This window comes from Octopus bimaculoides, chromosome 18 (genome assembly GCF_046866305.1).
Source record: "Octopus bimaculoides isolate indiv1 chromosome 18, ASM4686630v1, whole genome shotgun sequence".
NCBI classification, from domain to species: domain Eukaryota; kingdom Metazoa; phylum Mollusca; class Cephalopoda; order Octopoda; family Octopodidae; genus Octopus; species Octopus bimaculoides.
Genome location: NC_142945.1, coordinates 49,293,972 through 49,318,544, shown reverse-complemented (window position 1 = coordinate 49,318,544; position 24,573 = coordinate 49,293,972). Strand labels below are relative to the sequence as shown.

The window sequence follows — 24,573 nt, the reverse complement described above, 5'->3', positions numbered from 1 at the left end:
CTCTCTCTCTCTCCTTCTCTTTCTGTAGCACAGGAGAGAGATGAGGTGACATGACGTAATTAAAGATATGTGGTATTTGATAAACCAACTAATTATTTAATTGAAACAGTCAGTAAAGAGATTATTTTCAATAAATGTAATTATTAGTTACTGCATTATTTTAGGAAACTAACTGCTTTGTGCGCACATTAATATATTTTGTGAGCTGGTTGCACAACATGCTCACACACATACAATCACACGTCCACACACACAAACACACACAGATACAGACACACACACACACACAAACGTACACACGTGTGCACAATTTAATGTAACAGTGGTTGATAGGGAAAAAGTTTTCAAGTGTTGTTGGTGGTGGTGGTGGTGGTGGTAGTGGTGGTGGTAGTGGTGGTGGTGGTGGTGGTGGTGGTGCTGCTGCTGCTGCTGCTGCTGCTGCTGCTGGCGGCGGCGGTGATGGAGATGGTGGTGGCTGTAGCGGCGCTGGTGGTGGCGGCGGTTAGGGTTAATTCGAATTTGGTTAAGTAGATTTATGACCAAAAGCATTCCAGCCATGGAATGCTTTTGGTCTCAGCTACAAAAAAAAAAAAGAAACGAAATCCGGATCACTTAATCCAACATTTCTTTCTTTTTTTTTTTGACACAGTCGAGTATGATTTTTGAGTGATGTTTGGCTGCCATTTTCCGCACCGGGTCAATGACCCATTCTTTAATGCGGTTTCCACTTCCACATACATAGCACTATTATTATTTGGTACTCGGTGGCTGACCGCTTAGCACATGAGCAATTTCAATAAGGAATATAACCGGAATGCCTTCATAATCATCTGGGGTGGCCATGAAAACTCCACAAAGCTCCATACCTAAGTTTTTTCTTTATCGTTTTCTTTTTATATTTTATGAGAGACCCCTTACGTGAATGATGCACAAACTAAATTACAGAACTCAGAAGTAGGTTATACATTAAAAACGTAAAGTTCTTTCTCGAGTTGTGCCGACTCATAAGGGCCGGTTTCCTGGTTTCCATGCATATATATTCTCCACCTGGATAGGGCGACAGTCCGTCGCAGGATTAATCATACACACATACATATGCAGGAATATTGAAAACCATATGCATACAGACATAATATGCACACACGCACTTATGAATACACACCAACCTTTGTACAGATACATAAGCACACCTGTGTGTGTATGTGTGAGTATATATATATATATATATATATATATATATATATATATATATATATATATATATATGTATGTATATGCACACACACACAGGCATCTCCCACCTACACAACGTAACAAAGTCGGCAGCTTTTGTTACAAAGTGAAATATCTAACTAATTAGACAATAGAAGAAGAAGAAGAAGAAGAAGAAGAAGAAGAAGAAGAAGAAGAAGAAGAAGAAGAAGAAGAAGAAGAAGAAGAAGAAGGAAGAGGAAGAGGAAAGAAGCTGGAGGAGGTGGAGGAGGAGAAGGATGAGGAGGAATAAGAAATAGACAAGAATAAAACCAAAACCAAAAAAAAAGAAAACTTGAATATTTTTAGAATAAAATATATTCTTTAACTCCAAGCAAAGCTCTGTAGAATGTAGACTTCTCCAAGTAATATATGTACATACACACATATCTATATATACATATACATTTATGCATATATATATATATATATATATATATATATATACATATATAAAAATGTACATATATGTTTGTATATATATATACGCACATATATATATGGCTATATGTATGTGTGTGTGTATATATATATATATATATATATATATATATATATATATATCTATATATATATATATCAAATCAAATTAAACATCATACTATTCCAAGCGAACGGTTCCATTTGTAGCAACGTAGTCATTTTACCAATTTTAAACTGCTGAAGCTCTGCAAATCTCCCCAATACCATTCTTAGCAAATGGATGTCTGCTTGTAAAGTGTGTTAATTACAAAAACGAGACTCACAGATGACTGAGTCATTACCGGGTATGTCTAACCGTTAGAGACATGTCTGTTTTTATCCTATCATTGGCGCTGAGCCGTGTGAACATTGAAGAACTTATTTAATGTTCAATTATTTATGTTTACCTGCATACTCCTAGGTGGTATGCCTTACTGTTAAAGCCTGAAATATTGCTGAATATGTACCATGAGGGTACGCAGTTCATTGTCGTACTCAGTCCGCCTAGTTGTAAATAATTAACAAGAGGTTACCGTATTTTCCAGCGTATAAGTCGAATTTTTCAGACAAAAATTTTACTGTTAAAAAAGGTAGATCGAATTATGCATGTAGCAAGGTCCATAAAAGCTAAAGTGAACAGGGCAGAGTTATGTTCCCTCATTCTGTCATCGATGGGTGACACTTCGATGGCCCTTCCGCTAGGGAAGTATAAAAATCCTAGTCGTCCACCCAAATCTGATGCAAAGCTCTCGCTTGTGGTAGATGCATCGGATGCAGCTGTGGGTGCAGTATTACAGCAAACTGACCATGGAATTCTGCAACCGCTGGCATTTTATTCCCGCTGAGAAACGCTATAACACGTTCGGAAGAAAATTGTTCGCTATTTACCTCGCCGTGAAGCATGTTTGCCATTTCCTGGAAAGAAGGGATTTTACGATATTCACAGACCACAAACCTCTTGCTTTTGCTCTGCTCACCAAGTCGGACAAATATTCGCCGACATCTGACATCTTGATTATATATCGCAGTTTTCTAGCGATATTCAGCACATCTCCAGTTCTAGCAATATTATTGCTGACGCCTTATCTCGCTTGGCTGTCTGTTCATTGTCGTCTGCTTCTACGATAGACTTGATTGCCTTGTCAGCTGACCAACCACTGCTATCGCCTTTGGTTGTTTCCTCTGAGCAATTCGCAACTTGCTGATTCGAGTATTTGCTATTACCAACTTCTGACGGAGATATATTGTATGATACTTTTACTGGCTCACCTCGTCCACTCGTACCAGAGTCTCATTGTCGTACTGTCTTCAATGCCATGCATACCTTACCACATCCTAGCGTAGCGGCTTCAGTAAAGCTTATCACGGCTCGTTTTTTTCTGACCGAATATGCGACAGAATATTACTGCATGGATGCGTTCTTGTCTGCAATGCCAGCGCTCTAAAGCACACAGATATGTTTGTGCACATCTCGGCACCTTTGAAAATCCGGACGCTCGTTTCCAGCATATCCATATTGACTTGGTTGGTCCTTGGCCGGTTAGTCGCGGATTCACATATATACCCGCATGTATCGACCGCTTTTCACGTTGGTCTGAAGCCATCCCTCTGGTCGATGTCACAGCAGAATCAGTGGCGCATGCCCTCATTTCAGGTTGGATTTCACGTTTTGGTGTTCCCTTACGGATTACTACTGATCGCGGGAGGCAGTCCGAATTTCAGCTTTTCTATCAACTTTCAAGCTTCATAGGAATTCGCCATATCCGGACGACTAGTTATCATCCAGCCTCGAATAGCATGGTGGAACAGTTCCACCGTCAATTAAAGGCGTCGTTACGTGCCTATGCGGATTCTCATCGATGATGCAAATTCCTACCTGTTGTTCTTTTGGTTTGTCGCTCATCAGTGAAAGAGGATCTTGGATACTATCCAGCTGAACTTCTCTACGGGTCGCCATTATTCCTACCAGGCCAGATGTTGGCTCCAGTGGACTTATCGGCTCAAGATTCTTCATCTTAGGTACATAGACTACAGACTTATTTCTTCAGCTCTACCACCGATGTCTTCTAAATATCAGACTGTGCCTACTGCTGTTCCAGTGGATATCGATAAATGGACCCACGTTTTCCTCAGGGACGAATCTTTGAGAGGCCCTCTTACTCAACCCTATATGGGGCCTTATCGTGTCTTGGGAAAAACGTCAAAAACATTTTCCATGGACATTAATGGATCTAAACAGATTATCTCAATCCATAGGGTGAAACAAGCTTTTTCTGAAGCTCTCACTCCAGAACCTAATATCCCCATTCACTTTCCATCTCCGACATTCGCACTCACGCAAACACCACCACCACACAAGCATGCACCTCCCGCTCCACGGTGACGGTGGTGGTGGTGGTGGTTGTGGTGGTGGTGATTATAACAACAACGATGATGATGATGGTGGCAGTAGTGTTAAACCAGACAGCAGGTTTAGAAGGAAACAATCTGAAATTTTATACTCTTTCTCACAAAGAGCTCGACTTGCCTCGTCTTGGGTTCACAAATCCTGGTGGAGCCAGAGATGCGGAGCCAGAGATGCGGAGCCAGAGATGCGGAGCCAGAGATGCACTGATGAGAAATACAGCAGTGGTCAAAGTTATTCCAGAAAGGAAATAGTAAAAAAAAAAGAGAGAGAGAGAGAGAGAGAGAAAAAAAAGTAAGACACAAGAAAAATTGACCCCCAGTGCAAGACTGGTTCTTTATTTATTGACCCCCACCCCTACCCCCTACCGCCACCCCTAAGTGGATCAAAGGTAAAGGTACCTTGGCAGGATTTGAACTCAGAGCACAGAAAGCTGGAACAAATAACACAAGGCATTTTATCTGATGCTCAACCAATCTGCACACCACCACTCCCACTATAAGGAGCAGGACCTTCACAAAGAATATTGTACACTTCAAAGAAATGCAAAAACCCCTACAAGGATGTTCTTCAATGGTGCCCTTCGCAAAAGATGCAGAAATCTCCCCAACAACAGAAATGTTGTATCTTTACACCTTTTACAAGGTTCCTGTAATCTGGTAGGAGCTGATGCTGTACTTTCAAAAGGGTTCTCTTCGTTTACATAGTCGAACCTTCAGGTTCATTCTGGGGTCCAGTTGAAAGTTTCTGACTGGGAAACTGCTTGAATGTTACGTTTAGCTGAAAAGATAAAGCAACTCCATTATTGATACACGTAAAAACTTCATTATCAGAACAAATATATTTATTCTAGAGTAAAGATTATTTGCCAACATAATGTGGTAGTCCTGTATATATGTATGCATATGTGTAGGCATGTATGCATGTATATATATGTAAGTAGTCCCACCCATGCCAGCATGGAAGGTGGATGGTAAATGATGATGATAATGATATATATCTGCTAGATTGTGGAAAAAGTTACACTATATATATATATATATATATATATATATATATATATATATATATAAATATATATAAATATACACACACACACACACACACACACACACACATAAGCAAGCATACATGTACACATGCATCTGTATAAATATTAAGCATCTATTTTAGTTTTAGGTTTGGTCAATGAAATAATACCAAAGTACCATTGTCCGAAGACAGATATCTACTGTTTAGCAGTGACAGGGAGAATCGAGAACCTTGCTTGATAACACTAGCAGGAGACAATCGTTCCATTGTGACAAACATACATGATGTTAAGCAGACTTACGATAAAAATAAAAAAAAAGTTCCGACCATGACCAACCAGTCTTATCATGTGACTAAGATCACTTCATTCAATGCAGTTTCAGACATCTGTTTTAAGATGGAGGCAGAACCAGCTTTAAGGAAAGTTTGGCTGCTATTTCTAGCAGCCAAGTAACTCCATCTCCCATCCCCCTAACCTCCTGGCTTGATAAATATAAACATAATAATAGTGATAATCCTTTCTACTATAGTCAATTAAATTGTTCACCCCAGTATTCCACTGGTATTTGTTTTATCAACCCAGAAAGTATGAAAGGCAAAGTCAACCTCAACAGAATTTGAACTCAGAACATAAAGGTGCATGAAATGCCGCTAAGCATTTTGCCCAGCATGCTAATGGTTCTGCCAGCTTACTGCCTTAATAATAATAATAACAATAACAATAACAATAACAATAATAATAATAATAATAATAATAATGGTGCTGGTGGCACGTAAACGCATCCACTACATTCTCGGAGTGGTTGGCGTTAGGAAAGGCATCCAGCTGTAGAAAACGATGCCAAATCAGACTGGAGACTGGTGCAGCCTTCCAGTGTGCCAGCCTGGTCAAACTGTCCAACCCATGCCAGCATGGACAACGGACGTCAAATGACGACGATGAGGAGGAGGATGAGGATGACTGGTGCCTGAATGGCCAAATGCAGAGGGCATAAGGCATCCAGCCAAGAGGTCAGTGGTTCCTGTTCTGCCTATAACACTGCATTTGGTCTGGTTTTTACAATCCTAAATCAACCTTCGACAAGCAGACCAATAATAATCACTACAACCACAACTCCAACCAGGGGGAGCCTATATGGGGTCGTTCAGTCTGCTAGAAATAACAGCTGAATTTCCCTCAAATCAAAACCTTTCAACTTAAAAAGAAAGTGAGGGAGAGGGGGGGGGGCAGAGGAAATGTTAGACAATGAAGCTGTGGATTCCCTGCACAAAGGAAACCAAAATAGGATGGTCATGGCTGGAAGGTCTTTCATTATAGGTCAGCTCAGTCAAGGTTTTTACCTGGGACTATACAACAACTACCACTGGAACTATTCCTATACAAACACCACCACTACTAATTTCATCAACACCACTGCTACTACTACCGCCTATACTACCACTAGTACTATTACCACATCACCACCATTACTGCACAGAAGACATACAGTTCAAACTCACTGCATTCCTTTCTGGTTGGAACAAAACCTAGTCCCACAAATCAAAATCTTGCAAACACTCACCTGAAATTCACTTGCAGCAAAGCGGTCTCCATCTTCAGCTGGTTTTGGGAGATTTGGGAGCAACCACTGTCAGTTTTGAATCAGAGAACTGCAAAAAGATAATGATGAAGAACAGATTATTAGAAGAGGAGGGGACCTGTGGTAGAGGTAGACCCAGCAAGACATGGGATGAGGCAGAATTCTGATGAGGAGGAGGAAGAGAATAATTATGACAGTGATGATGATGATGATGAATTTTAAGTTGTTTATTTTGGAAGGGTCATCTTGCCAACAAGAAACATACACACTGAGAGAGAGACGGTGAACGAATGCCACAAGGTATTCCATTTGACGCTCCACCGATTCTGTCGCTTCACTGCCTTAGCACTAGTCATTAGTTCCAAAGGTATCGTTAAAAATGTTTTTACAATCCTACAAGAATAACAAACACACACACAGACATACACACACACAAATACACACAGACATACACACACACACATATCTACATATAATCACAATAACTGTGTGTATGTAGAAGGGTGATAGAATGTTTATGGAACAGCGAAACCTCTTCATACCACAATGCAGAGGGAGGGAAAGGAAATTCCATCCACTTCACAGACTATTTCAGTTATTTGACACCTCACACTACCACCACCACCACCACCACTGCTAACACCAACACCACTACCACCACTACTGCCATCACAACCACCACCACTACTGCCATCACCACCACCACCACTACTGCCATCACCACCACCACCACTACCACCACTACCACCACCACCACTACGACCACCACCACTACTATCATCACTGCCAACACCACCACAACCACCACTACTACTACTGCCATCACCACCACCACCACCACTACCACCACCACCACCACTATCACCACTGCCAACACCACCTTCACTACAACCACAACTCCAACCAGGGGGAGCCTATATGGGGTCGTTCAGTCTGCTAGAAATAGCAGCTGAATTTCCCTCAAATCAAAACCTTTCAACTTAAAAAGAAAGTGAGGGAGAGGGGGGGGCAGAGGAAATGTTAGACAATGAAGCTGTGGATTCCCTGCACAAAGGAAACCAAAATAGGATGGTCATGGCTGGAAGGTCTTTCATTATAGGTCAGCTCAGTCAAGGTTTTTACCTGGGACTATACAACAACTACCACTGGAACTATTCCTATACAAACACCACCACTACTAATTTCATCATCACCACTGCTACTACTACTACCTGTACCACCACTAGTACTATTACCACATCACCACCGTTACTACTACTACTACCACCACCATCACTGCTACACCACTACTACCACCACAACTACTACTACCAGCACCACCACCACACTACTACTACTACTACCACTATCACCACCTCTACCACCACCACCACCACCACAACTTACCACCACCTCAGAACTTAATACAAATATAAGAATTATGATTGATGCAGTTGCTAAGACAACCAACACCACCACTGCTCTACTACAACCTTTACCACAACTGCTGCAACCACCACTGACGTTACTATTACTGCTACTACTACTACCACCACCACAACTATTACTCCATCTACCACCACCACCAGCATCATCATCCCAAACAACTGACCCTAACTCTACACAATTAACCCCTACCAAACCTTTGGACATACATAGGGTAACGGGTAAAGAACCCCTTTGTTACGAATGACTATGGGATCGCACTTAGTTCCTCTCCAAGGTACAAGTCCAGCTAAGGTTGTTTATAACCTGCCGTGCGTTGTACCCCATACAACATACCCACACTACTGCACCGTACCCAGACTATACTTTATACGTCCCACACTGATAAAGAAACATATGTATACAATATTAAATATATAGTGATGTTGAGACATTCATGCCTTCTCCCAAGTGAATCATTGATGCATGCTCAACAGTTTATAAGACAAGGAAGATAAATAACGGGAAAAAGTTGACTTACCTGTAGAACACGCTTTCTGATTTCCTTCCTTGTCTCTTCCATTGACTTTTGAATTTCCTTGTTAACAGGCGTCAAATGGGGTGGCCTGTCAGGTCCCTGAATATCGCCCAGTATTAAAGCACTTGACCGAATGGCCTTGTTTAGGTTGTCCTTCTCAACAAGCTTCTTGTTTGTCTTGAGAGACACAGCTTGTCGAGGGACAAACTTGGGACATGTTGAGGGTTTGAACTCTCGAATAACGAGGTCAGATTTGTCCTCGCTAATTTTACTGGTGGATGTGGAGTTACTTGGGGCTGAATGGAAATGAAAAATTAATTAGTTTCATGTAGTCACATGACATGATTTACAGCAGAAAGATATCTACAACCAGTTAGTAATGAACATCTGTTTGTGAGGATTTTAACCCTTCAGTGTCACATTACTTTGTCCAATGAAATGCTTATTTATTCACATGTTTTAAATGAATCTAGCATTATCATGTAGCTTTGAGATTTTGAAGAGATTACTGTTTATTCTTCAACAGATATTGTAGGGATGGTGCGAGAGGCAGGTAGGCTACTTGGGCTGAATATGGCTGATAACTGGTGTCAGTATGTTTATGTCCCTGTGAAAGAGACCAATAGAATAAGTACTAGGCTTAAAAAATAAGTCCTGGGGGTCGATTTGCTTGATTAAAAAACCCCTTCAAGGTGGTGCCCCAGCATGGCTGCAGTCAAAATGACCGAAGCAAACAAGAGATAGAAGATAAAAGATAAATCATAAGGATCCAGAGGGATGATGTTCAGCCCCTGTTACTGTGTCATGAAGTGGATAAAGGACGACTCTTCCTCAGGGACAGGCAGCTAGTCTTTTGCAGTTTTCTATACAGCAAGGTCTGCTACCTCATTCCTTTCCTGCATCTATCGTCATCATCATTTAACGTTCGTTGTCCATGCTGGTATGGGTTGGACTGTTTGACCAGAGCTGGCAAGCTGGTGGGGGCAGGGGGCTACACCAGACTCATCTCATTAGGTATGGTTTCTACAGCTGGATGCCCTTAGTGTCCTAGATACATGGCACCGCATGGGTGGTTTAGCGTGGCACTGCACGGGCGTTTTTACATGATGTCACACAGGTGCTTTTCCATGTCACTGCACAGGTTTATGTCCCCCGTCACTTAGCAGTTCAGCAAAAGAGACCGATAGAATAAGTACTGGGCTTACAAAGAATAAGTCCCGGGGGTCGATTTGCTCGACTAAAAGGCGGTGCTCCAGCATGGCCACAGTCAAATGACTGCAACAAGTAAAGGAGAGAAAAGAAAGTAAAGACTATGGACAAAATGCCACGAAGAATTTTACCCAGCATGCTAACAATTCTGCCAGCTCACTGCCCTGTTCATAGTAAAAATATTGAAAATCAAATTAAAGAAAGAAAGGTATTCGCTTGAACCACTTACCTGTTGATTTATTCAGGTGTTTGTCTTCAGCCTGAGGTTTCTTTATATCCGACATTAACTTCATTTTGGTTTGGCGTGGAAGTAATTTCACCAAATCCGTGTTGACGTGGATTCTGGCATCGAAGTTTGGTGGGAAAATAGCTTGAGCAGAAGGAACTTTGGCAAAACTGGCAGCACTGGAAGAATTGTTGCTATTACTTTGAGCAGAGCTACAATACTGTGGTGGAGGCTCCAGCCACAGTTGCTCTGGTGCCCTAGTTGTCTTAGAATGGAGAGACAGTGGCATACGGGCCAAGGGACGGGGGTTGTTGTAAGAATTGATCAAACTATCATTGGTTAATGGTGGTGGTGGTGGTATTGACAACAATGGTGATGGTGGTGGTGGTGGTATTGACAACAATGGTGATAGTGATGGAGGTGGTGGAAGATGTGTTGATGATGATGGTGGTGGTGGTGGTAAGGACAAAGTTGGAGGTGGGACATTAAAACATGGCAATGGTATTGAAGGTGTGTCCAAGGTGTTGGTTGTGGGTCCTGCACGTTGCTGCTGCAATTGTGAAGGGGCCATTTTTGGTGACTTCGCCACACCCACACTCCTCACAACAGAGTTTTCTCCCACCCTCTTTCTTCTTGTTTCCTCTTCTGCAAATAAATAATCATCCATATATAAATATATATATATGTATATATAACAATATAGATTTAATCAAAAGATTAAATATGGTACTTAAAATGTTTGAGGCACCAGAATTTGGTAGGGTAAAAACCAAAATCAGAATCAAGAGATTTGGTGAATAAAATTTGAAGAAAAGCAACAATTGAATTTGTGTTGCTTTTCTTCAAATATATGTATATATATATATATATATATATATATATATATATATATAGGAGAGTATTGTAGTTCGTTTGAAGCATTGTATATTGTTTGTAAATATATATGTATATATATATGTTTGTGTATATATATATATATAAATATATGTATGTGTATACACACACACACACATATATATATGTATGTATGTATGTATGTACGTATATGTGTATGTATGTGTATATGTGTGTATGTGTGTGTATATATATATATATGCTATATATATGTGTGTATGTATATATATATATATATATAGACAATATTAAAATACTGTTTATCAAAATTTGAAGAACAACAAAAGGAAAACTGACCAGATTTCTTAGTTTTCAATGCAATAATTCTCCGCCTGTCTTGTAGTTTTTGCCGTGTCTCAGCCACAGTTTCATATTCGGGGCCATAACACAGGTGAAGGAAACCGCCAAAAAAGGACAAATCATCCATCTTCCGTTTGGCATGGCTGAAAGATAAAAATAACCCCAGTTAGTAATAACTGCCTCGAATATAAGCACAAGGGATTCTGAAATTTGGGGGAAGGGAATAGTCAATACCATTGGCCACATTATTTAACTGGTACTTCACTTTTATTGACTCTGAAAGAACGAAGCATGACACTGACCTCAGTAGTATTTGAACTCAGACTGTAAATTAAATACCACAATAAGCAAGCATCATATGAGCAATGTTGTTTGTTTTTAGTTCCCTGTGAAAAACGTCTTGGCATGGGAAAATATGACATGACTTGGAAACAGGTGAGGATTGGGGCACCAGGACGGACATTGGCGGTGGTGGATGATCTGCCTCAACTAATTCCATCTGATCTATACATGCATGAAAAACTGGACGTCAAAATGATGATGATTATATACACCATTTTGAGCATGGCCGTTGCCAGTACCGCCTGACTGGCCTTCGTGTGGGTGACACGTAAAAGCACCCACTACACTCTCGGAGTGGTTATTGTTAGGAAGGGCATCCAGCTGTAGAAACTCTGCCAAATCAGACTGGAGCCTGGTGTTGCCATCCAGTTTCATCAGTCCTCAGTCAAATCGTCCAACCCATGCTAGCATGGAAAGCAGATGTTAAACGATGATGATGATATATATATATATATATATATATATAGATTCAGGTGAATATGGTACTTAAGTTTAGGCACCAGAATTTTGTATGGTATTATCCATACAGTTTCAAAATAAGATGATTAAAATCAAAATTAATGAAGTCGCATGAAACGATCATACTACATTACCTCTGGATATCCTTGTTGCTAATTTATATATATATATATATATATATATATATATATATATATATATATATATGTATGTGTATATGTATGTGTATATATATATATATTCTCGGAGTGGTTGGCGTTAGGAAGGGCATCCAGCTGTAGAAACTCTGCCAGATCAGATTGGAGCCTGGTGTCGCCTCCTGGTCCACCAGTCCTCAGTCAAATCGTCCAACCCATGCTAGCATGGAAAGCGGACATTAAACGATGATGATGATGATGATGATGATATATATGTATGTATGTATGCATGCATGTATGTATGTATATATACATTCAATTGGAGGTTAAAACAGCCTTATTAAGGGATGGTAAGTCCTGGGGTCGATTTGCTCGACTAAAGGCGGTGCTCCAGCATGTTTGCAGCTAAATGACTGAAACAAGTAAAAGAGTAAAAGAGTACATATTTCTTTGCAGATGCCGCTGAGTAAATTCAGCCCCGCTATTGCTACTTCTTCCATTTTACCTGAGCATCAATAGACCCTGTTCGTTGTTCTGCTCACCTGTCTCTGTTTCCTTGGATACTTTTGAATCATACTACTTACAGTAAGTTGGGTGTCAAAGCTCAAACTTTACCCTGTAACATTAACGTAGCTTCTCTCTTTCTCACTCTTTGGGACAAGGTAGATAACCTTGCTTGTCGCACTCTATCTAGCTCTCTCTCTCTCCCTCCCTCTTTTTCTTTATTTCCTTGACAGAGAAACAAGCTATACTCCTACCCCACAGTTGAGCATGTAAGTTGGAGATATCGTGTACAATAATGAAGCAAGGTACATAACTCTGTCTGTCTCAGTTCACCACATCACAGCAAGCAGTGGCTAAAATAAAGTCGGGATAATGTATTCCTGCATTTACTGCTTGAGAAAATCTGGAATACTTTGGGTCATTTTTTGACCTGGGACTATAAAATCTGTTCCTATAAATACATGTCTATAAAAGACATCATAAGCTGAAGTACAGTGGTACATGTAATAGGGGTGGAGGGAGACCTGTGGTAGACATAGTAATGTACATGTAATAGAAATAGACAGGTGCATGTGGCAGGAACAGAGGTACTCAGAGTATGGGTAGACAGGTAGATGCAAGGTAGTAGAAAGGTACTTGTAGTGGAGGTAGAGAGGTGCCTGAGGTGGGGTTAGAGAGGTACGTTGTAGAGAAGTACCTGTGGAAGTGCAGAGAGAGAGAGAGAAAGAAAGAGAGAGGCAGGGAGGTATAGTAGATTGTTAAGGAAGGTACACAGCTGCCAAAGAAACTTCAGAGTTGAATATGCAGCATATGTAGCTGTTCCTTCTTTTTGTGTCTATGAACATCTTGTGTGTGTGTGTGTGTGTGTGATGTTTTATATTTGTTGTAATATACAGTGTTGGCTACAGCTTATAGATACGTTCTATAACACCAAGTAACAAGAGAGATGATTGTGATAGAGTATTAGAGTATTCTGGATGTGTGGTAAGAAGCTTGTTTCTCAACCACATGCTTCCGGGTTCAGTTCCACTACATGACACTTTGAGCAAGTGTCTTAACAAAAATGAAGAATTTGAACATTCAGACTTTCTGCTTACTTTATTCATAATTGTCCATCAGAAGAAACCAGCCTTGGCACTTTACATAGAGTAACGCATTATCTGCCTGGATATTCATATCCTGCCTCTTGCTATATATATATATATATATATATATATATATATACATATACACATACATATAGATATATATATATATAGGGAGAATTCACAAAAAAAACAAAAGAAGACAGGTGATGTAGACAACAAACAGACGTATTAGTTTAACGCTCGGGAAGTGAAAAAGTCTTTAACGTTTCGAGCCTACGCTCTTCCACAGAAAGAAACAAGGAGAGAAAAAAAAGAATGTGTAATAGCTAGTGATTTATCATGTGTGTGTGTGAATGTATGTGTATTTGTGTCTGTGTTTGCTCCCCCATCCCACTGCTTGACAACCAGTGTTGGTGTGTTTCCATCACCATAATTTAGCAGTTCAGCAAAAGAGGGTGATAGAATAAGTACCAGACTTTTGAAAAGACAAATAAGCACCGGGCTGATTCGCTTGTCTAAAATTCAAAGCAGTGCCTAAGATTGGCTGCAGTCTAATAACTGAAACAAGTAAAAGAAAAGAAAAAAAACGGGGAGGAAAAGGAGACGAAGTTGGAGCCAATAAAAGAAGATCTTCTTTAAAATGGAACTCTGTAGAAAAGAATGGTATGAGTTGGAATAAAGCATGATCATTCTCACCGAGCAGACTGGATGTGTTTGTACTTGAGAAGAAACACTTCAGTGAAATCTTCTTTCTTGGAGTATTCCACAAGTCCACGCAGCTCATCGATTTTGCCATGGACACTAAAGAGAGGAGCAAGATCAGGCCCTCGGTTCACAGGTACTCCGTATATCATCAGGTACTTGGATTCAGAACTCACGGTGTATACCTTTAGGAAATGAAACAACAGACACATCAGTCATTTAGCAGAAACAGGGTTGGTGCCATGAGGTTAATAATTGACAAAGAAGAAGATTTAGATGTAAAATAATAAGTATTTCAACAAGAAACATTTATAAGACAAAGAACAAACAATACATTACAGAAGGCTCAATATAGTATTTACCAAACTAGTCTCTTTAACTATTACAAGTCAAAAGATAATATTATTCGTTAAACTATAGGTTTCCGTATCTTCTTGACTATCTACAAATGTCTAACCATAACTTATTGTATGTGTGTGTGTGATGTCCATATATATACATATATGTTTGTGTGTGTGTATATATATATATGTATATATATATATATATATAGAGAGAGAGAGAGAGAGAGGGAGAGAGGGGGGTTATGAGCGATAGTGGTGTCAATTAGACCCCATCTCCGATGAAGGGATATAATAAATATCCTGAAAACCGCTGAAAATGATGGTGAATGACGTCGTCTCCTCACACTGACACTCTGTAGATCAATAGATCAATATCGAAGGAATGCCCCATAAGGCATCCTTACCCACCCTAGACATGAATTTTATTTATCAAACCTGGAACGATAAAAAATAAAGTTGACCAAGACAGGAATTGAACTCAAAACTCAAAAAGCCAGAACACAAACGCTCTGACGCTTCTGCCAAATAGGCACCAATGGTTTGCAATAAGGAAACTAAAAGGGAATTTAAATTCGAAAACTCCAATCATAAATAATAGTTTCTGATTTGGGTACAAGAGCAGTAAATTTGAAGGGCGGGCGATTAACCGATTCCATCAACTTGAGAACTTCATTTGTACTTTACTTTATTGATTAGCGAAGAATGAAACCGAAAGTTAACATCGGCGGGATTTGAACTAGGAACAAATACTACGAGGCATTTTGTCCGACGCTGAGCCAACATCCTTAATTATTTCTAACACAGGTCCAAAGATCTGAAATTTGTAATGGAGTATTTGAGTGGTACTTTATTTTATCGACCCTGGAGAGAAGAAAGTCAAAGTTAACCAGGACGGGATTCGAACTTGGAACGTAAAAACCTAGAAGACATAACGCAGGACGTTTTGTCCGATGCCAATCCACTAGAAAGTACACAAATTATTGTTGGCACTCCGTCGCTTACGACGTCGAAGATTCCAGTTGATCCGATCAACAGAACAGCCTGCTCGTGAAATTAACGTGCAAGTGGCTGAGCACTCCACAGACACGTGTATCCTTAACGTAGTTCTCGGGGATATTCAGCGTGACACAGTGTGACAAAGCTGGCCCTTTGAAATACAGGTACAACAGAAACAGGAAGAAAGAGTGAGAGAAAGTTGTAGTGGAAGTGTACAGCAGGGTTCGCCACCATCCCCTGCCGGAGCCTCGTGGAGCTTTGTGCGTTTTCGCTCAATAAACACTCACAACGCCCGGTCTGGGAAACGAAACCGCGATCCTATGACCACGAGTCCTCTGCCACTGCGCCTCCACATACAAATTATAAAATGAGAATTAAAAAAAACTAAAACATTAAACTTCGATAATAAATGACGAAATATGATTAAGACTTAGAAAATAATCATGAACAGGTACCTGTGTAAATAAATTATCAATTAACGTGAAATCTATAATTCTATTTTATGTAGATAATCGTTATTGCCACTGAATCGCTTATTTAGAGAAAAACAACCTAAAAACAAGCTCGATGAGGCAGGAAAGAAAAGCTTGATGTAAACAAACATGAGAATATACTATTAATATATTATTAATATAACGTGGTTTACTGTGGTTCATCTATGTAACTATGGACATAATTACACAGGTATGTTTAGACCTGGTTGTGTAAATTACAGGAAGATAGTGATGAGGGGATGTTACAGACCTTGACAGCCCTTTGTTCCCTTCCTTCTCTGTAAGGTGGTCGACTTGTACAGAGTTGGTGCTTCGCATGGTGACCAGGGACGCCCTCCATCACATTACTTGTCTTCTGAGAAGCCGGGTCCATCCACGGTGGTTTGTTAACCACTGAATACAGGAAGGTCGTCAGACGAACTACCTTCCTTGTTCGGCTGACGACCCAAAACAAATACTCTCTCTCTCTCTCTCTCTCTCTTTACATCTTTTACTTGTTTCAGTCATTTGACTGCGGCCATGCTGGGGCACCACATTGAAGGGTTTTAGCTGAACAGATCAACTCCAGTATTTATTTTTGTAAAGCCTAGTAGCTATTCTGCTGGTTTCTCTCACCAAACCGCTATGTTACGGGGACATAAACAAATCAACACCGGTTTTCAAACGGTGGTATATATATATATATATATATATATATATATATATATATATATATATATATATATATATATACGACGGGCTTCTTTCAGTTTTCGTCTACCAGACCCACTCTCAAAGCTTTGATGGGTCTGGGGTTTGTAGTAGAATATACTTGCCCTGGGTGCCATGTATAGACTGAACCCGGAACCATGTGATTAGGAATATCTGCTTTATATTATTTTATTGTTAATTCCAGTTATAATGTTACAAATATTTAACATATTAGTCCACGGTGTACAGCAAGAAATAAAGGAATCAGTTCCCAATTAACTAAAAGTAAAATCTGTTTTAATCCAGAATCTGAAGCCTTTTGTAAATCGGTTAAACTGTTAATGTCCTTGATAAAGTCATGGATGCTGCAACTTTAGTTTTCCCTCGATGTCGAAACGAATCATTATTAATTTCGAGCGGATCACATTAAATATTAAAGATTTACAACGGGAAATCATTTTAAGACAAAACCTCGCAGTTTCCAGCTTTTACGGAACTTTACAGTTCTAAGGGAAACAACTTTCTGAAACTTGTTTTTCCTGACGAATTTCCTGCTGTAAAGAAAATTAATTAAGAAAACATTTTCGACTTCCTCAAAGTCACACCAACATACTAACGCAATCCACCATCAAATTAATCCAGTTCTAAAAATTATGACATTCTTTCGAATATCGGAATAAAGTGTTCCTTTATTTCAACCTCTGGCTGCCATTGAAAGAGTTGTTTTATAGTAACGGTTGCCTTCCAAGCAGTCGATCCGGGTTCGACTCCCGACCGACGCAGGTGATAGCTTTTATAGTCGTAGGAGTGGCTGTGTGGTAATTAGCTTGCTTACCAACCACATGGTTCCGGGTTCAGTCCCACTGCGTGGAACCGTGGGCAAGTGTCTTCTACTATAGCCACGGGCCGACCAAAGCCTTGTGAGTGGATTAGGTAGACGGAAACTGAAAGAAGCCCGTCATATATATTTATATATATATATATATATATATATATATGTGTGTGTGTGTGTGTGTGTATGTATGTATGTGTATATATGTATGTATGCATGTGTGTGTGTGCATGAGTGTTTGTGTCTCTTTGTCTTTATGTCGCATAGTTGTTGTAAACGAATGTCATTATTTCCAATATTCTGCAAAAACATGTCTGGCCATTGGGTAAATCATTACCTTGCTTGGAAACTGGTATGGGTTTGGTGACAGAAAAGGTCACCCCCAGCCATGAAAAATCCCCTTCAATACACTCCGTCCAACCCATGCAAGCATGGTTAAAGTGCACATCAAAACAATGATGATGATAATGATGATGATGATGACAATGATGATGATGATGACAATGATGATGATGATGACAATGATGATGATGATGACGACAACCATGATGGTGGTGGTGGTGGTTGTGGTAGTGGTTGCAGTGGTGGCGGCAACTATGACGACGACAACGACGATGACAATGTTGCTGATGTACAACATTAATACTAATCAAAAAAAAAAAAAGAACTAGAAGAAACTTGATGATTTATCTTAATCTCTTAATGCTAGTCACATTTATGCTATTGTCATTGTGTTATCTAATCAGGGATTGATTCATAAACTTGTTCTGTCACACTTAAGATTGGTTTCTATAAAACTCAGGAAGCTTTCTCATAATATGAATTTTCCTGCTCTGAATCAGTTGTGAGACAGATTTTTGCTTTTAATCTTGATACTAAACTTTGCTTCCTTTCATGCAATGTGTCTTTTAATATCTCTATACCAAGATATTGATCAGTCTCAATTATTGATTAACTGACTGGTTTAACAATATTATTATCAACCAGTTTTCCTAGTTATTCTCTCATTGTATCATTCTCCAACACAGAATTATATACTTATTATTTACACTCTGCTATATGGTTATTTATTTTACCCATGCAGCGACATTGAAAACGTCAATGCAGCATCATGTGAAAGCACCTGTGTGGTGTCATATAAAAGTGGCCATGTGGTACCATGTAAAAGCACCTGTGTGCTGTCACATAAAAGTTCCCCATGTGGTACCATGTAAAGGCACATGTGTCCATGTGGTACCATGTAAAGGCACCTGTGTCCATGTGGTACCATGTGAAAGCACCTGCGTGGTGTCACATAAAAGTGTCCATGTGGTACCATGTAAAAGCACCTGTGTGGTGTCACATAAAAGTGCCCATGTGGTACTATGTAAAAGCACCTGTGTGGTGTCACATAAAAGTGTCCATGTGGTACCATGTAAAAAGCACCCGTGTGGTGCCACAAAATTTCTCATGTGCTACCATGTAAAAGCACCTGTGTGGTGCCACATAAAAGTGGCCATGTGGATATATTTAGGGCTGTATAACATAATATTTGTCCTTACTTTTTTTTTATTCGATAGACTGATTTGAAAGACATTTAATTGTTATTTGGCAGGCTGTCTACTATCTTGTGACAGCTGATTGTACCATATTTCCTCGCTGATGCAGTTGTCTCCCTTGCATCACACACAAATTTCATTTTCGGTGTGTGTGTGTCATTGACCCGGCTTTGTGTATGTCACGTTTTCTCTACATGTCTCCATGATAACAATGATAACGATAATCTTTTCTACTCTAGGCACAAGGCCCGATTTTTTTTTTTTTTTTAGATCGACTCCAGTATGCAACTGGTACCTAATTTATCGACCCCCCACAAAAGGATGAAAGGCAAAGTCGACCTCGGCAGAACAATGATAATGATAATGATGATGATGATGATGATGACGATGGTGATGTTGATGATGATGATGATGATGGTGATGATGATGATGATGATGATGACAACGACGATCCTTTCTACCGTAACCTGAACTTGTGTGGGAGTGGGGGTGGGGTGTTCATTTCACATTGCTCCAATCCACTCAGCTGCAGATTGTGGTGCATGACTGACAGACGGTCTGCGTCTGGCTGCATATCTCTGGACAACAGCTTCCAGTAGATTGATATTCTGGGTATGCATTCATTTCACTCACTACAGGAGACAACAACCATCATTTAACATCCATTTTCCATGCTAGCATGGGTTGGACGATTTGACTGAGGACTGGCGAACCAGATGGCTACACCAGACTCCAATCTGATCTGGCAGAGTTTCTACAGCTGTATGCCCTTCCTAATGCCAACCACTCTGAGAGTGTAGTGGGTGCTTTTTACATGCCACCGGCATGAGGGCCAGTCTGGTGGTACTGGCAACGGCCACACTCCAATGGTGTTTTTTATGTGCCACCTGCACGCTTGCAGCAACTCCGGTGTCAAGCTATAATGGCTCAGATCAACAGTTTTGCCTTGGTGGAGCAAGGAATGGAAACTTGCATCCATGGATAACTGCCTGATTTCTGCGAAGAATAATCATCCAGTTCTGTGCATCCATCTGTTGATGCATGACCAACTTTGATGAATGTAGGTCTTATATATAGATCTAGTAACTTTTCCTACCAATACCAGAAATAAATAAATCCCTTATCAGTTTTACCATGTTATCTTGTGTGGGTTGGAGTCTGCTTACGGCTAGGTGGACTAGGCTAATGTTCAATCGCATGACTTGGCTATGGACACAATGTAGTGATGTTGGTGACATGACCGAAATTGCCATCGTGGGCATTCACCCAACTTAAGTCTACTCTTGAAGTGTCTTTAATCGTGGATATTACGATAAGCATTCTTGAACAATGAACTATCTCTCTCTCATACACTTAACTACTTATACACACACACATATAAGTATGTGTGTATATCCTTTATATATTTATATACATATACATACACACACAGATATATATGTATGTATATATCATATGAAAGGCTCTTCAAGATAACGGTTCTCACAAATGTTATCTAACTCATAGACGCTCTATCTATTACTAGAAACTCTGGACTGTTTCATTTCTTCACTTTCCTTTTCTACATTTATCATGTCTTGACTTGTACATGCCTTGGAACCACATGGTTTCCAGTTCTGTTTCACTGTGGGGCACCTTGGGCAAGTACCTTCTATTATTGCTCCAAGCCAATCAGTGCAAATATATATGTGTGCATATATATATATATATATATATATATATATATATAAATTTAAGGAATGGAGTAAACACATGTTATAACTGCATACTTTATTCCGACATATGTTTCAAAGAATTACAATTTATGCGATCCATAGGAATCGTCGATGTTAAAAATGTAAACTTCTCCTCAGGGAATGTATGGGAACCATCTTAAACGTAAGACATTATTCCTTGTATAGAAACTTTACCTTCAAAGTTTATGAACAAAAATGTCACATTATATCAAAGTGAGGATGTCCTTCATGACAAGAATGAGATTACAACACATGTCAGTCTCCAGATTTACAAAATTCTCATAGAAATATTTCGGTGTCTCAGCATTTATGTTGGTCTCCAGTTTACATTGAAGTTTGGTATTTATCAAAGAACTGCTTGTAAGTTCAAGAGGCCCTGCAGAATACCTACCATGGCATTGGTTAGCATGACACAATAGTAGAAGACACTCGCTCGAAGTGTCATTGCAGTCTGTCTGAATCTCTGAGATCCAACGGTTGCAAATTGAACTTCTTAACTACAGAACAATGTCTGCATCATTATTTCGGTTATTGAAACAAAAGCACGACAACATGACTGCATTTTTAATAATCTAGTCTCCCCGGTTTCCAAGGAGAGTACCAGGTGACTTGGCCATTGGTCTCTTGTAGAATGCCTTTTGATTAGAAAATTTTTTGTACTTTCTAAGAGTTAGATGTCTGACTAATTTAATGTATGCACTAATTTAATATGTGTGTGTGTGTGTGTATTCTTTTACTCTTTTATTCTTTTATTTGTTTCGGTCATTTGACTGCGGCCATGCTGGAGCACTGCCTTGAGTCAGACAAATCAACTCAAGGATTTATTCTTTGTAAGCCTAGTACTTATTCTATTGGTGTCTTTTGCCGAACCGCTAAGTTACGGGGATGTATATATATATATATATATATATATATATATATATATATATATATATATATATATATATATATATATATATATATGTATGTATATATATATATATATATGTATGTATATGTATATGTATATACATATATACATATATATAAAGATTTTCATATATTTCAATGGCCTCCTCATAAGAAGATGGCAGAAGAAAATGTAATTTACTACAAACCTAGTAAAAGAGCTCCAAGAGTAACAGATGTTGAAAGCTCTGTGTTCTAACTGGTTCATGCAACTGAGGGCCAGTAGACTCCTGACAAATTTGATTCCATGAGCAGTTTAGAGACTTGGAAGAAGTGTTGTTCATTATGGTAACAACAGTTCATGAATATCTGGAATTATGAGCCTGAAGCAATTAAGGTTGTGAGAGGAGGCAATGTGTTCAGTTAATGAGTTGATGGCTGTGAGTGGAGACGGAAGTTATGGGAAAACAACATCTAAGCTAAAAGATTAGTTCAGTTGAGGCCTCTCAGCCTGTTGATGATTTCGCTGGACTTTACAAAATGAACTAGCAACGATTGAAGTAGTGCTTGTGTGTGTAGATATATATGTTTGCATGTAGGAGATAGATAGAGAGAGAGAGAGTGTGTGTGTGTGTGCATGTGTATTTATATATATATATATATATGGAGGCAAAGTGGCTGAGTTCCTTTTGAGTGTTGGACCTCAAGGAGCCAGTCTCCCTAGAAGAAAATATACTTTGTCTCAACCTGTACGTTTGTGTGCAGATGGATGGTCAAGGTTGACCATTGTCTTTTACTGTCTCAGCCATACTGAAGCACTGCTTCGAAGGTTTTAGTTGAATCAACTAGCCCCTGTACTTATTTTCAAGCCTGGTTCTTATTCTATTACTTGCTTTTGCTGGACTGCTAAGTTATGGGAATGTAAACAAACCAATACCAGTAGTCAAGCAGCAGTGGGGACAAATGCACATAAATCATCACCATCATCACTATCATTTGATATCCATTGTCCATGCTGGCATGGGATGGACAGTTTGACCAGAGCTGGCAAATTGGGGAGCTGCACCAGACTCCAGTCTGATTTGGCACGGTTTCTATGGCTGTTCCTAACACCATTGGTTTCTTCCAACTCCCAACAACCAAATCCACACCACAAGGCTTTGGTTCACCCAGGGCTATAGTAGAAGACACTTATGTAAGGTGCCAAGCAGCAGGACCGAACCCAGAACTATTTGCTTAAGAAGCAAGCTTCTTACCACACACCAACTATGCCTGCACAACTTTTGTTTTCCCCACGAGGAATTTCCCATACTTGCAAATCTCCCATCTCAACACCATTGGTGTTTACTTGAGGGAAAGATAACTGATATGTGTCGATACAGTTTGGCATCAGTGTATATCTTACGAACAGGGGCCGTACACATAGATCTCGTAACTTTTTCTGTCAGTAGTGGAAACAAATAAATCCCTTATCAGTTTGACAATGTTATCTTGTACATGGGGCTTCCTTACTGCTAGGCGGACTTGGCTATTGTTGATCACATGATTTGACTAAGGATACAATGGAGTGATGTTGATAACAGGACAAAAATTATCATCATAGTCATTCACTCAATATAAATCTCCCCTTGAAGGGTCTTTAATCATCATGGATATTATGATAAACAACCTTGTACTATGCACCATACAACTCTCTCTCTCTCTCTCTCTCTCTCTCTCTCTCTTTTTCTCTCTCTCTCTCTCTCTCTTTTCTCTCTCTCTCTTTTCTCTCTCTCTTTCTCTCTCTCTTTTCCTCTCTCTCTCTATCTTTCTCTGACACACACTCATGCGCACATAAACACACGTATATAAGGTGTGTGTGTGGAGGGTATATCTGTGTGTGTGTGTCAATAGATAAATAGATAGATAGATACATACATACATACATACATACATACACATATATATATACATATATAGCCACATATATATACAATTCAAGACATGCCCTACCCATCTCACCTGTCACTAGTAACTACTGCTAAAGCTCTGTCTCACCCTCATGTCTGTTCCCTCCCACTGCCTTGAGGCCAAAGAGGACCCTGCTGGTCCTACTTCCCTCACTTCATCGTGCTCTCTTTCTCTTCCGATGGGACCCCTCGGGTGTTGACATCACTGCCCTTTCCTTCCAGTTCTGCGCATCTCCACAGCCACATAAAAAGCACCCAGTACACTCTGTAAAGTGGTTGGCATCAGGAAGAGCATCCAGCTGTAGAAACCAATCCAAAGCAGAATGAAACCTGGGGTGGCTCCCAGCCTTACCAGCTCCTACCTACCAAGCCATCCAACCCATGCCAGCATGGAAAATGGACGTTAAATGATGATGACATAGATATATATGTAAAACTCTTTACGATATCACTCCTCATCACTGTTATCTAACACAAACTCTTTACCTATTATTAGAAACTCTGGACTGCTTCATATATATATATGTATATATATGTATGTATGTATGTATGTATATGAATTATGTGTGGGCGA

The 24,573-nt window shown here is 39.7% G+C and overlaps 1 protein-coding gene across 1 annotated transcript; it reads right to left on the bottom strand.

Annotated features, from left to right (window-relative positions):
• Positions 1-4,423: 4,423 nt before the first annotated feature.
• LOC106877791 (uncharacterized) lies at positions 4,424-16,997 on the bottom strand. The gene is made up of 7 exons (XM_014926805.3): positions 16,617-16,997; positions 14,527-14,717; positions 11,298-11,443; positions 10,110-10,751; positions 8,675-8,967; positions 6,712-6,799; positions 4,424-4,897 (listed from the first exon to the last, which is right to left on the bottom strand). The coding sequence occupies exons 1-6, from the start codon at positions 16,737-16,739 to the stop codon at positions 6,746-6,748; spliced, it is 1,449 nt and encodes a 482-aa protein (XP_014782291.1). The 5' UTR covers positions 16,740-16,997; the 3' UTR covers positions 4,424-4,897; positions 6,712-6,745.
• Between the last annotated feature and the right edge of the window lie 7,576 nt (positions 16,998-24,573).